The sequence below is a fragment of the Monodon monoceros genome, unplaced genomic scaffold (assembly GCF_005190385.1).
Source record: "Monodon monoceros isolate NGI ecotype Baffin Bay Population unplaced genomic scaffold, NGI_Narwhal_1 Super_Scaffold_14, whole genome shotgun sequence".
Taxonomy (NCBI): Eukaryota; Metazoa; Chordata; class Mammalia; order Artiodactyla; family Monodontidae; genus Monodon; species Monodon monoceros.
Genome location: NW_021703770.1, coordinates 65102065 through 65115521, shown reverse-complemented (window position 1 = coordinate 65115521; position 13457 = coordinate 65102065). Strand labels below are relative to the sequence as shown.

Below are 13457 nucleotides of genomic sequence, written 5' to 3'. Positions count from 1 at the left end.
CAGGTTGCAAGGGGCCTGTGTGAGGTGCTGAAGAGTTAGCTTCAACCAGCAGGCAGCGGTGAGAGAAAAGCCGGCAGTCGTGGAAGCCGGTCTTCCCATGACCGTCAGGCCCAGCGGTCCCAGAATGACGCCAATGAGGCTCCCACATGGGAAAATGATGCATTCTTTCCAGTTCAGAACAGAAAGTTATTGCTACCTGCTCTGCTTTTGAGGAACTAAAATCAAATGAGAGTAAATTATAAGAGCCCAAAAAAAGGAAAAACCAGAATAAAATTTCTTCAATTATTTAAAAATTAGAAATAAGCATAATTTTAATACTGGTATTTCAGATGTACCTCTCTTCTTGGCAAACTTAAAATCAGTGGCATTTTAAAAACCAGTTATATCTAAGTATGCATAGTTACCAATCTGGATGTTGGCAATAGATTCGGTCTGACGATCACAAAGTGGACTCACACCCAGATGATACTTTTTCTCTATGTCTCCTAGAAATGGAAAAAAGAAAAAAAGAATTCTTAATGTGGAATATACCTATTGGTTAAATATATAATGAAAGTCTTCATCTTACCTGTAAATTCCTTAGGAATAATGTAACACAATCCTCATGAGAGGATGCCTTCTAAATTAGCTCTTTTTAAAAATTTTTTTTGGCGGTACGCGGGCCTCTCACCGCTGTGGCCTCTCCCATTGCGGAGCACAGGCTCCGGACGCGCAGGCTCAGCGGCCGTGGCTCACAGGCCCAGCCGCTCCGCGGCATGTGGGATCTTCCCGGACCGGGGCACGAACCCGTGTCCCCTGCATCGGCAGGCAGACTCTCAACCACTGCGCCACCAGGGAAGCCCTAAATTAGCTCTTTTTTAAACTTTAAGTTATTCATACATAGAAAAGGCTGCCAAGCCAACATCCTATTTTAAATGGAGAGGGTGGAAAACTTTTACTAGGTGTTATCCCAAGACTGTAATTCTGTCAGCATTTTAATTTAAAACTCAGATTTCTGAAAGGAAGGTGCATGGAACGAAGATCCTTGGTTCCTGGCTTTAAATCACAAAACATGTCTTACATGCTCATGTGGCCACACCCTCCACACAAGACAAGGATGGAGCAAGGGCAGGAAGATCTTTCTGTACAGAAAACCTTCCAGCCGGCTCCACGTCTAATTCATAAATGCCGACACACACATCAGATCATTTCGAAAGAGAACTGCTGACTTTCAGAACAGGTGCTCGAGTTGCGCATTATTGGTTGTATGTACAGCTACCGTGAATCGCCACTAAAACTATCAGGCACCTGCTGCTAGGCTCTGCAGTTGCCTGAGTTATTTTACTCATATGGCGCTAAAAGGTGACCTGAATAGACTAGCGCTCAGTACTGTGACTTGCCTTGATGGAAGAACTCCTCCGTTACTTTTTCACTCCACTGCTTGCTTAATTCCCAGGTCCGACATGGGTTACAAATATCTGCACACTTCAAAGCCATCTAGCAAAAGCAAAGTGTGGGGTGTGTCTTAAGAGAAAAGGTAAAATTTCAGTTTTACTAAGCGTACTACACACCAATAGTGGGGAAAAGAGCACCTGAGAAAAGAAAAAGAAAACGTCGCAACAGGAAATTCGTTACCCTTTATACTGATTTTACGATACTATTAGTTGTAACGATCATTTTTGCAGAAACACTGAAAGCCTGCTAAACATTATACACGCTTGGTAATTCCGGAGAGGCAGGCACAGGACTGCACTAACCAGAAAGCTACAGAGGAATCAGCCACTTCTCTCTCATTTTTTAGATATGAGAACTTATTAAAATGAAATGCTTTCCCTCAGGATTTAACCACTCAGAAGACTACACGAGAGTATTTCATTTTTATTCTAATAGTCATATGATTTGCTCTAGAAATAGAATCTTTCCAAGCTCATTTTACCTGTAAAACCAAATGCCTGTGCCTGATGTCTTCCAGACGTAAGTCACCTTTGTCCAGATGGGCCCTAAACAAGGACAGGTACTCGTTCTGCCGGCTGATGTCCGTGGCCAGTATCAGAGCGCCTATCTGAGCCTCCATCTGTTGTCTGGAATTAGAAAAACATAAAGAGAAACACAAGTCTTTCAACTGAATAGCTACTTCTTGATTATTTTTTCCTTAAGTCTTAATACTCAGAAAGCTTTACAGGGCCCTAAGATATTCTAACTGCCATTCAACTCTTAACCTACCAAAAAGATGGATTTAAAGAACGCATTTTAAAAACCTACTAAAAGAATCAAAACTAAAACCAAGACAGTTGGTAGGAAAATACCAATATGCAAACACTCCAAAAAGAATGCCTAAAGGTGGAATTATATGCCTAAGAAAGTCTACGTAAGATTGGCTGGGATGCAGTGAACAACTTTGGACTCTTTTTTGGTGCCTGAGATCTGAGAGGCAGGAGGAGGGTCAGATGGAGGAAGAACAGCCCATTCCCACTGACTTCTGCAGACTTTTGAAGATGTCTGACTAAAACCTGATGAAGTTCCACCAATTTAATAAAGTTTAGACTCAACTATGCTTTCAGGGCCAAATTCAAGAATTAATTATCCAAATTTTCTGGAAGGGAGAAGGTAACATGTTAATACAAATAACAAATACATTACATCATTTAAAAAACCGCCTCAAAAACAAATACCGTATGCTAATGCATGCATATGGAATCTAAAAAAACCGTACTGATGAACCTAGGGGCAGGGCAGGAATAAAAACGCAGACATAGAGAACGGACTTCAGGACACAGCTGGGGAAAGGGAAGCTGGGACGAAGTGAGAGAGTGGCATGGACATATATACACTACGAAATGTAAAACAGGTAGCTAGTGGGAAGCAGCCCCATAGCACAGGGAGATCAGCTCGATGCTTTGTGTGCACCTAGAGGGGTGGGATAGGGAGGGTGGGAGGGAGGCTCAAGAGGGAGGGGATAGGGGGACAGATGTATACATACACCTGATTCACTTTGTTATACAACAGAAACTAACACACCATTGTAAAGCAATTATACTCCAATAAAGGTATTTAAAAAAAAACTGTTTCAAGTCAAATAAGAGAAATGTTTAAAAATTCCTTCTGTTTCAATGGGCCATCACAAACATTATCTTTGTATAATGATCAGTAAAGAGCAGTCAATAGATTAAAAGGCTCTAAAGATGGTTTTCTGGAGACCCTAGTCCGCCATCTTCTTGGTCTGCCGACTTTCCGAATAAAGTCGTATTCCTTGCTTCAAAAAAATATAAAGTAAAAAAATAAAAGGCTCACAGTATTGAACAGTAAATAAAACAAACCCTAAGCAAACATAAAAGAATGCTATTATGCAGTATTCCTCATTTTCAGTTTTTAGTTGTATTAGAATATGAGAATTCAACAGGGTTAATCATCAAATGCAGAACATAACAGAAAGGGAATAATGAAGCACACCATTATCTGCCCTAGCCAAGAGAGAGAACCTATATACACAAACACTGTGTGCTTTAAGCAGTTTCTAAATCTGTACTATGACAAGAAACAATTTTACTTACCAGAAGTACTGTCATAACTCCAAATGGTATCCATGAATACAGATTTAAAAAAATAAAAAGTCCAGCTTTTTTCTCACGGACATGACCAAACACATTTTTGTTTTTTTATGAAGTTGTTTCAAATTGTGAAAGGGAGAAAGGAAAGAACAATGACAGTAACTTAAGTCTTGACACCCAAATGTATTTTTATGTCTCACCTTTTTTCTAGAAGTAGGTGGTTTATATCCACTGACATGGTTTTCCTAAGTGCACCTCCTCTTGGTGAGGCATCATTAAACGCTTCAGTGTGTGGACCAATGACATGGGATTGTGTCGGCCACCACCATCGTTATCATGTTGGACTCATTTACATTAACGCTTTTTATTAGCCTTTCAAGTGGCCTGCTCAACATCAAATGATATTTTCTAAAAAAACTGTAGGATTTTCTGTTCTTTCAATTCATTATTTTATCCTATAACTCTAGCAGTGACTCTAGGACTATGCTGTTGAGGATACAAAGCATTCTTTTCACGTCTTACCGGTTTTGAAAACTTCCTGGAACAGATTTTAATGAATCTATTTCTTATAGAGATTGTTTACTTTCTATCCAATTTACCTTTACAGCTAGAACTTACGGTTTTATTCAAAAGAGCATAAAATGGAAATACGAAATACCATTTACATAAATAAGCAGTAAACCGTGACTGAGCCACTGTGTATTTGGAGTGGATTTTATAGTATCTATGAGTGATCCTTCATAAAAATTCACTGAAAAAAAATTACTACTGACTGTATTTCAGAACAGCTTTAAATTATTAAAATTTTGATGTAAATTTGTAAAGTAAGATAATTTACCCGAAAACTGTGGAACACCTGAATATAACAACATAATTTTAAAAACTTTATACGGTTGTTTTTGCAACTTAATTTCTATAGTTCATAACTAATTAATTTTGTCTTAATCCAACCTACCTGCTTTCTAATGGCATATGTGAGAATAAACCGGATTCTCTCAATAAACCCACTGCAGATCTCCAGTGGTGATTTTCCAGTACTGAGGTATTCTACAAAAAGAAAAGGGCATCTCTGAGTAAATGGTAAGTCTTTTTCTGAACATAAAGAATTATTTGTAAGTAATATTAATCTGATTAAAATCTGAACATTCACTGAGAATTTATTTCCTCCTTTCACTTCTTTAAACATGACACATTTTCTAGAATGCAAGAATATTAAATTTTGAGGATAAAATTGCACTAACCTTGTATAAAGTTGCCAAGTAATGGTTAGTTTTAATAAGGAAAGGTTGATTAACACCTGGATGATCCAGATCATGAGTGGCAGCTGCAATTAAGCTCAGCAAGACGTCCCAAGGAGTTACAGAATTGGCAAGCTGGAGTGCGGCAAGGAATAACCGATTACAGACATATTTGAAACACGCTCTGCGCCATTACAGTAGCTGTTCTAAATTAGCCTCGACTGAGTGTCGGCGGTCTCCTCCCGCCATGTTTCTCAGGCCGCTCATCCAGGCCACGGAGTGCCTGCCAGCGGCTGGTCTCCTCACGACCCTGGCGGCAGGCGTGGTACAATGGTGTCCCTGCCCACGTGGAGTTCGTGGATGCAGCTCATCCTTCACTGGAAACTAGCATCATTAAGATGACAGCTAAAGTATAAACCACCTTTTTGAGAAATAAAAGTTTTCAAACAACAAACAGAGATTTGAGTATTTCTGTTACTGTAGTCCTCACAGAAGGCCTATGAGGTTTTAAAAACATTTTTATCACGGTGAGAACACTTAAGGTGAGAGCTACCCTTTTAACAGATGTTTAAGTGTACAATACTGTAAACCTATGACTAAGCGTGTGCGTTTATCAATAAATTGGTTACTGGGTTTCAATCAAGAATCCAAATCCAAGGTTACTTCTGAGGTCCCAAATGTTGAAGGAAGCTACTGAGTAATCACGGAGCGGAAGTTTATGTCAAGTTGGTAATGAAATCCTCTCCCCATGGATGGACAGTTCAGAACAGCATACACAGTGTATTCATCTCAGGAAAAGCCATCCTGTACACTAGCCACTGTAATTTTCCTCTCAACAGTCATTTATTATTCTTGATAAAATAATCACAATAAATAAGCTTATTTACCTGACTGAAGTTTTCAACGACAAAAAACACTCACCTGGAGTGTGTCGCACCTGCTTTTCATGAACCGCCTCTCGCTTCCCGGCAAGCCCAGCTCCACCAGCGCCTCCCCAGCCCACCTCCGTTCTCCGCCTGCAGCCCAGCCCTCGCCCAGCCCCAGCCCACAAATGACTGACTGCGTTCTTGCAGCACATTTCACGTCCTGCCACACTAACACTGCCAGAGCGCAGTGTGCGCCTGTTTAGCTTTACGCTGGGGCAGTGCTCTCTAAACGTGTAGGGTCCTGTGCCCTAACAGCAGAAAAGTGTTCTGAGCATAGGCCACCCATATCGGTATACTTACTTACAGATTACAACACAGAGCCAACCCATACTGCACGTGATAAAACATGGATGAAAACCGAAAAGTTTTAAAATATGAGATAAGAAAATTTTTGATTCAAATTCTAGTATATTCTTTCTATGCCAGAATGGATCTTTTTTCCATCCCCTGCGCCAAGTTCATCTTGGTCTGAAAAAAACCACTGTTGGAGGGCCTGAATCCACTAAAATAGTGTAAGCTGTTTGAGGGCAGAGAATGTAAATTATTTATTTTTGTATTACCTGTAAATGGTATATAGAGAAACTCAATGAATGGGTAGAAGATGGTGAAGACAATTATTTCCTCTTTAGGATAGGCAAAAGCATTAAAAAAAAATAAAAGATTTTAAAAGTGCTGCTTGGACTTCCCTGGTGGCACAGTGGTTACTAATCCACCTGCCAATGCAGGGGACACGGGTTCGAGCCCTGGTCCGGGAAGATCCCACATGTCGCGGAGCAACTAAGCCCCGTGCGCCACAACTACTGAGCCTGTGCTCTAGAGCCCGTGAGCCACAATTACTGAGCCCACGAGCCACAACTACTGAAGCCTGCGCGCCTAGAGCCTGTGCTCCGCAACGAGAAGCCACCGCAATGAGAAGCCTGCACACCGCAATGAAGAGTAGCCCCTGCTCGCTGCAACTAGAGAAAGCCTGCGCGCAGCAGCAAAGACCCAATGTGGCCCAAAATAAATAAATAAATAAATAAAGAGTGCTGCTTACTAATCAAGATGAGCAGAAGGCACACTCCATGGAGCACCCTGCATATAAAGCCACATCCCCTCCTGACATAAAAATGCAGGCGTGGCTGTGGATATCTTATGAACATGCGATTTGTTAAGCAACATTCAGAAGTGTTATATTCTTATGATAACTTTGGCAGAAGAACAGACGTGTACCAGCCTGGGAGAATGCAATAATCCAGAACTGTTAAAAATTAATGTATGATTTACACATGACATCAAACAGTCTCAGGCAGATTAAAGAGTTAACTATTAAAAATAGAAACATGAGAAGCAGCAGTTGGGCTGTTAAAGTTCTGTGAAGGAAAAGTAAGTTCTAAGTTTGAAAACAAATCACACATGCAAAAAAAATTTTGAGTAAAAATGCAACATTTCTGCTTGTTACAAAAATCTTTCATCAGAAAAAAAACTTTATGAGTTTCCTAACAAAGACAAGGAAGTCAATGACATTAATGCAATTTTTAAAACTAGGTTTTTTTTAAAAAGACAAATGTTATCCCCATTTCTGACTGTTGCTGTTAGGTGCCGTTAGGCTCAACTGGAACAAAATTATAATCTATATTCTGAGGTTCAGCTTTGAGGACATAAAAAATAAATACTAAAGTTAGAGCTGATACAAGTACACACCGAAGGAACTTTCAATAATTTCTTGGTTTTCAAATATTTTTGTCTTTTTTTTTTTTTTTTTTTTTTGACTTAGAAGAGCCGGGAATTAGCTCTTACGTATAAATCATAAGATATAAAAACCGAAAGCAGGACTTCCCTGGTGGCGCAGTGGTTAAGAATCCACCTGCCAATGTGGATTCCCCCATGCAGGGGACATGGGTTTGAGCCCTGGTCCGGGGAGACCCCACATGCCGTGGAGCAACTAAGCCCGTGCGTCACAACTACTGAGCCTGCGCTCTAGAGCCCGTGTGCCACAACTACTGAGCCCGCGTGCCACAACTACTGAAGTCCACACGCCTAGAGCCCATGCTCCGCAACATGAGAAGCCACTTTAACGAGAGGCCTGTGCACCGCAAGGAAGAGTAGCCCCTGCTCGCCTCAACTAGAGAAAGCCTGCGCGCAGCAACGAAGACCCAACGCAGCCAAAGATAAACAACAATAAAAAAAAACCAATAGCAGCACCAATCCATAAAATAAAAGTTGGTGTTTAAACAAATGAATGGAAGCAGGTTTCCCACTGAACACTGTATATATGGCTTTCTCTTCACGGTCCCCTCTGCACCTGGATTCTTCTCTGCGGCCGTCTCCTTCTCAAACACTGCCTCTCGGTTTATATGGTTCCCGACCGTCTGTCTGAAGTTGTGAGCTCTCGCCAGCCACCCAGTCACTCCCCAGCACATCACCCTATTTACATGACTTCACAGCAGCACTTACCACAGTAGAGGTCAAAGTTCTGTTTATCTGTTTAAAGACTGCCCCCCTGCCCCCCACTGGGAGGGCAACTTTTTGAAGGCCAGGGACCTTTCCTGTCTTGTTTACTACCACTGGATTCTTAGCACCAGGAAAACAGACAGAACAAATGAATGAACACACTCGACAATGCGATGCCCGGTAAAGGACCGGGAAGTAGAGGAGGTGCGGTCAACTCTGAGCGACTCCATTTCTATTTTCTTATCTCTACGGTAAGGGAGGAGGGAACTGCTGTATTTTAAATCTTAGTGATCTTATCGGTATCCTTAACTGAAGCTTTGACTGAAGAGCTCACTGAGTATGTTAATGATGAAAAGTGTTTAAAATAAGAATGATCTGAGCTACATAGGCAAAAAGTGTTTAAAACTAGTGCTGCCAGAGCCGCACGGGTAAGACAGTGTCCGCACCACGTTCGCCCTGCACTCTGCCCCTCTGGTCCTGCTGGGTGCCGGCGCTCCCCAGCCCTGGCTTCGGGCTGGGCGGGGCCAGCCAGCGGCCACGGGCCTTCACAGCCCCGTGGACTAGGTTTATCTCCCCTGTGTCCCATGGGGCACTTAGCTCCATCATTCCACTTCCCTGGCTGTATGGTGATTACTTACCAATTTCTCCCGCAAGACTGTTCAACAGAGACACTTTAGGCTTGGCCCAATGTTTGTTTTAAACTTTAATGAAAAAATTGGGGTGCATGGGAGTATTCATTTATCAAAACTACACACATAAAATGTATGCATTTTACTACTGCATATAAATGATGCCACAATAAAGTTAATTTTTTTAAAGTCATAATACACTTTAAAAATTGGGGTACTTTCACATACTCCACATCTCTTGAAAAATCAGGAGACTGGCAACCACATGGCTATATTCTCAGAGTTGGCATCAACTAGCACCAACTGGCTCAGTCAGCCTCCTTCCCTCCCAACATCCGGCCGAACTAAGATCCCTGGGGAGGCGAGTTTAGAAGTAGGGCTAAGGGTGGCAGATGTAACTTTACAGCCTCCAGGAACAGGAAACGCCCATGGGCAAACATGGCTTCCATTAACATCTACAGCTGGTAGTCCCCAACTCTGATTTCTCTGCTGTGCTTCAGACTCCTTTCCAACTCTCTACTAGACACCTGCATTCGGATATGGCGCGAATACATTTAACGTGCCCACAATGGAGCTCATCATCTCTGCCAGCCCTCCCTCCCTTTCTACATTCTCTCCCTCACAGCGACTCCCACCTGCTACTCAGCTGCCGGGGACAGTCTCCACCGACTCCTCTCCCTATTTCACTCCCCTAGATGCATCCAGACACCACATCCTCCATGTTCTGATTCCCAAGAGATCTCACCAAGCGTCTGCCTCTCTCCTGCCCCAAGGCTATCGAAACAGCTCCTGACGGGCAGCGTGCATGTTTCTGGTCTTGTCTGAGTTATTCTCCCCCCACAGCCAGGATAGCTTTGTAAAATCTCCTGCTTCCCTTCCGTAGCTTCCTATTCATCACGGGATCTGACGAGTGTCATCCCTGCCCTCGTGGAGCGCAGCGTAAACGCCAGGTGACTTGACATGTGTGGCCGGGCCGTACAGCCTGACCCTCACTTGGGCTTCTCCAGCCTCATTCTCGACAATCACCCCAGCTCTCTAGCTGTCAACTTACAAATACAGCCACACCTGGAAACCTGATCCAGCTACATCTCATTCTTGTGAAGGAAGCTTCTGATTTTAAGTCTGATTAAAACATTAACTTAAGGAAAAGTATTTGAAATTAAATCAAGGGCATTTTCTCAGGACTTTCACTGACTGTAAATGCCAACACCTTACCTTAGGTTCTTTTAGGTAACAGTGCATGGCCTGAGTAACATCTGCAGCGTGGACTGCATTGTGGTAAGGGTTTTGACTGTGGTAATCTTCTTGGATCATAACTGCGTCAAAGAAAAAAAAAAGACCTCAGATTTAACTGCGAACAGGAGGCACACAGAAATACAAAAATTGCAACAATTATGCATTCTCCACTTACCCTTCTCATGTGGCTATCAGCTAATTGTTCTGATTCGGGGAGATGATAATCACTTATCATAACTCACATGTATACCCGAGGCATCAACACCACCTTGACTCTTGTTTGAAACTCTTTAAATGGCATGAAGGTATTCACGTCAAAATTATAAAAAATTTTTTTCCTTTTCTTCTCTTTTAAAATGTCAATCTATCATTGTGCCCCACTCCTCTGACTTTTTTTTTTAATTTAAAAAGAGTTTCTTAGTTTAATAAAAACTGTACAATTCATTCAACAAATACTCATTGTAGTAGATACTGTTCTAGGAACTAGGAATTCATCAGAGGACAAAAATCTTTATGAGGCTAAAATAATACAGATATTGGGGAATGTGAACACGATCCTTGGGATACTCCATCAGTGAGGTGAGTTTCAGATCTGCAATTAGTTTTTCAGTAGTAGGGAAGGATGATGTGTTAATCCTGCCTTCTCTGCTCAGTGTCTGTATTATGCTACCATGAAAAAGTAGACTAGGATGAGAGGGTAGAGCCGTCCCCACTGCCACCAAACCTGCACTGTGGCCCTCAGAGCCCATCACTCAATCCAGTGATCTCCAGGTATGGTGAGCCAACCCCAAGGTGGTGAGCTAGGACTCACTGGTGAGAGGCAAAGAGCATTAGAATTCTGTATGTACTTTGATCCCATCCTTTAAAATAGTTTTCTAAACACTTGTGTTAATATCTATTTATGTGTTTTATAACAGATAGAGTATTGCAGGCATACAATTTGTAAATGAATATGCATTAGAAGTTTCTCAACGTCTCAGGTAATAAATTTATCTTACTTTGCTAATGAAGAGGAAAGAAAATATTATCAACTTCGTTACAAAAACAAGAATCCTATGCTAATATTCTTCTAACGTTTTCCTTTATTCGGTGAAAGGCTCTAATTTTTTCCCTAGCAGAGTGCTCTTAAATATCACTCTGCACATGAAAACATATTCAAAATAATCTTTGAAGTTTACTGTCAGGAGGTTTCTGGGATCAGAAAAAGAGGAGACCCAAGTGCAAGGTACCTGGATCTTTTAAGGTTTTAGCCTTCAAAAAGTTAGGAAAGGACAGAAACTGTGTCATCTTTGCGAGAAAGCCGGGGCTGACGTGGGAGACTGACAGCAAAGCTGACCCAGCCCCCAGCGGCACTGGGCCTTCGCAGCTTCCCCACCCAGAGGTGTGGGCCCCCCCTCCACCTGACGGGATGCGGCGGACAGCAAGGCGAGCCAGTGTCCGGGCTGGGCTCGGGGGTCTGGATGTGCCAGCGCTCTCCTGCCAACTGGCCACTGCTCTCTGAACAAGCTTGGCTTGTTGGAAAATAATCTTTTTCCTTTTTTGTTTTTAAAGTGGCTCTATTATGGTGCCAAACTCCTCTGCCTCCTTTTAATTTAACAGGAGATCATGTAGAGCTGAGCCGGGTCGGGCCCGGTGTCCCAGCTGAGGCCCACGACGCCGCAGTGCAGCTCACTGGGTGTCAAGGGCGGGGGCACGAACAAACTCAGCCAGACCAGAAGCAGCGCTCCACAGCCCTGCAGACTCGGGGCTAAATCAATGTGCGTTTTCTTTAAGCCACTAACTTTGGGGTGATTAGTTTTAGAGCAACAGCTGATATAATTGAGAGACAAGTTAAACAAGTACCAGTATAAATCTTATTACTGTTAAATGGGTTAGAATCACTTACCTAAAAATCTACGAAGTTTCATCATATCTAAATGGAAGTACTCAATTAATCCATGAAGACTAAATAAATGAAAGGTTAAACTTACTAGACTATTTCCTAAAAAGGAAGAAGAGGAGATATTAGCAGGAATACAAGCTTATGTAACTGCACTGTACTTCCAAATATAGGTTTGAATACAAAACATAAAGAGTACTAAGTCCTACTTTTTCTCTATCTAAAATTTACAACTTATTTTAATTTTACCAGTTTAGAACTTTAAATATCACGTGTTCTTTCTATTCTAAGAAAAAAAGATTTTTTGGTTTTATTTTTCCAAAACCAAACAACTGGAAGATAAACATTTTTGAATAGATAAGTTTTTTTTTAAGACACCAAAATAATTAGAATTGATAGAAAACTTTGAAAATTGTCCACACTGAGTAAGTTTAGTTCAATTTCCCAAAGCACCTAAAACATGTGCACTCACCTCCCTCATAACCATCCCTCCACCACACTGCTCTGAATGGGGGTGTCCCAGAGCAAAGCGCCTTGGCTGCATATGCTATGTTATTTAACAATTAAACAGACTGTAGGTTTTAAAGGTGTGTGAGCTCATAAGTTACTGCCAGCATTCAGACAATAACAATAACATAAACATGATTCCGGTATTCTCGAAAAAAATCTATGATTCTTACAAACATGTACAAAAGACCCAACTAGTCCCACAATGAAAATTTGTAGTAATAATATTTATGAAGAATTACAAAGAACTATCAGGCTAAACTAATTATCCAAAACTGCCTGAACAACTGTTTAGAAGCCCACAGATGAGGAAAAAAGTAAACTAACTGGAACAAGGTTTGCATAAGCAACAGTGGGAAGGATGTGGCAACCAAGAGAGTCTTCCTAAAAACCATCCGACACATCACCTTCACACAGAAAGAAAAAACCATTTCAAATCTTTTCCCTTTAAGGAGTTAAATGTAAGAATGCATTCCAATCCTAGTAACACTCTACCGGTACAAACATGAACCCATGTGGTCTAGAATCACTTGTGAAGAAGTGAGCTATGTTTCTGTCATAACCACGGTAACAACCAACTTTTCTTAGGGCATATATAGAGATATTTCAGAACGTATGTTCAAAAAACAATCTGGTTTTAAAAAATGGGCAGAGAATCTGAATAGATATTTTTCCAAAGAAGACATACAAATGGCCAACAGGTACAAGAAAAGCTCGTCAGCATCACTAATCCTCAGGGAAATGCAAATTAAAACCACAATGAGATATCAACTCACACCTGTCAGAATGGCTATTATCAAAAAGACAAGAGATAACAAGCGTTAGCTAGGATGTGAGGAAAAGGGAACCCTTGGTGCACTGTTGGTGGGACTGTAAACTGGTGCAGCCACTATGGAGAACCATGGAGGTTCCTCAAGAAATTTAAAGTAGAACTACCTTATGATCCAGCAATCCCACTTGCTGGTATATATCTGAAGGAGATGGAATCACTATCTCAAAGAGATACCTGCACCCCCACCTTCACTGAAGCATTATTTACAACAGCCAAGACATGGAATCAACCTAAGGGCCTATCAATGGAC

General features: G+C 41.5%; 1 protein-coding gene across 18 annotated transcripts in view; it reads right to left on the bottom strand.

Annotated features, from left to right (window-relative positions):
• PDE7A (phosphodiesterase 7A) overlaps positions 1–13457 on the bottom strand; it is a 380288-nt gene that overhangs the window by 26410 nt on the left and 340421 nt on the right. For all 18 annotated transcript variants that reach the window (XR_003793485.1, XR_003793490.1, XR_003793492.1 and 15 more), the window contains 7 exons: positions 11875–11970; positions 9969–10069; positions 4769–4900; positions 4483–4574; positions 1916–2060; positions 1380–1476; positions 405–485 (listed from right to left, as the gene is read on the bottom strand). Coding sequence is in view for 4 of the 18 variants with exons in the window: in XM_029222495.1 (XP_029078328.1) it covers positions 405–485; positions 1380–1476; positions 1916–2060; positions 4483–4574; positions 4769–4900; positions 9969–10069; positions 11875–11970 (744 nt within the window). In the remaining 14 variants the exon portion in view is untranslated. The remainder of the gene's footprint in view (positions 1–404; positions 486–1379; positions 1477–1915; positions 2061–4482; positions 4575–4768; positions 4901–9968; positions 10070–11874; positions 11971–13457) is intronic.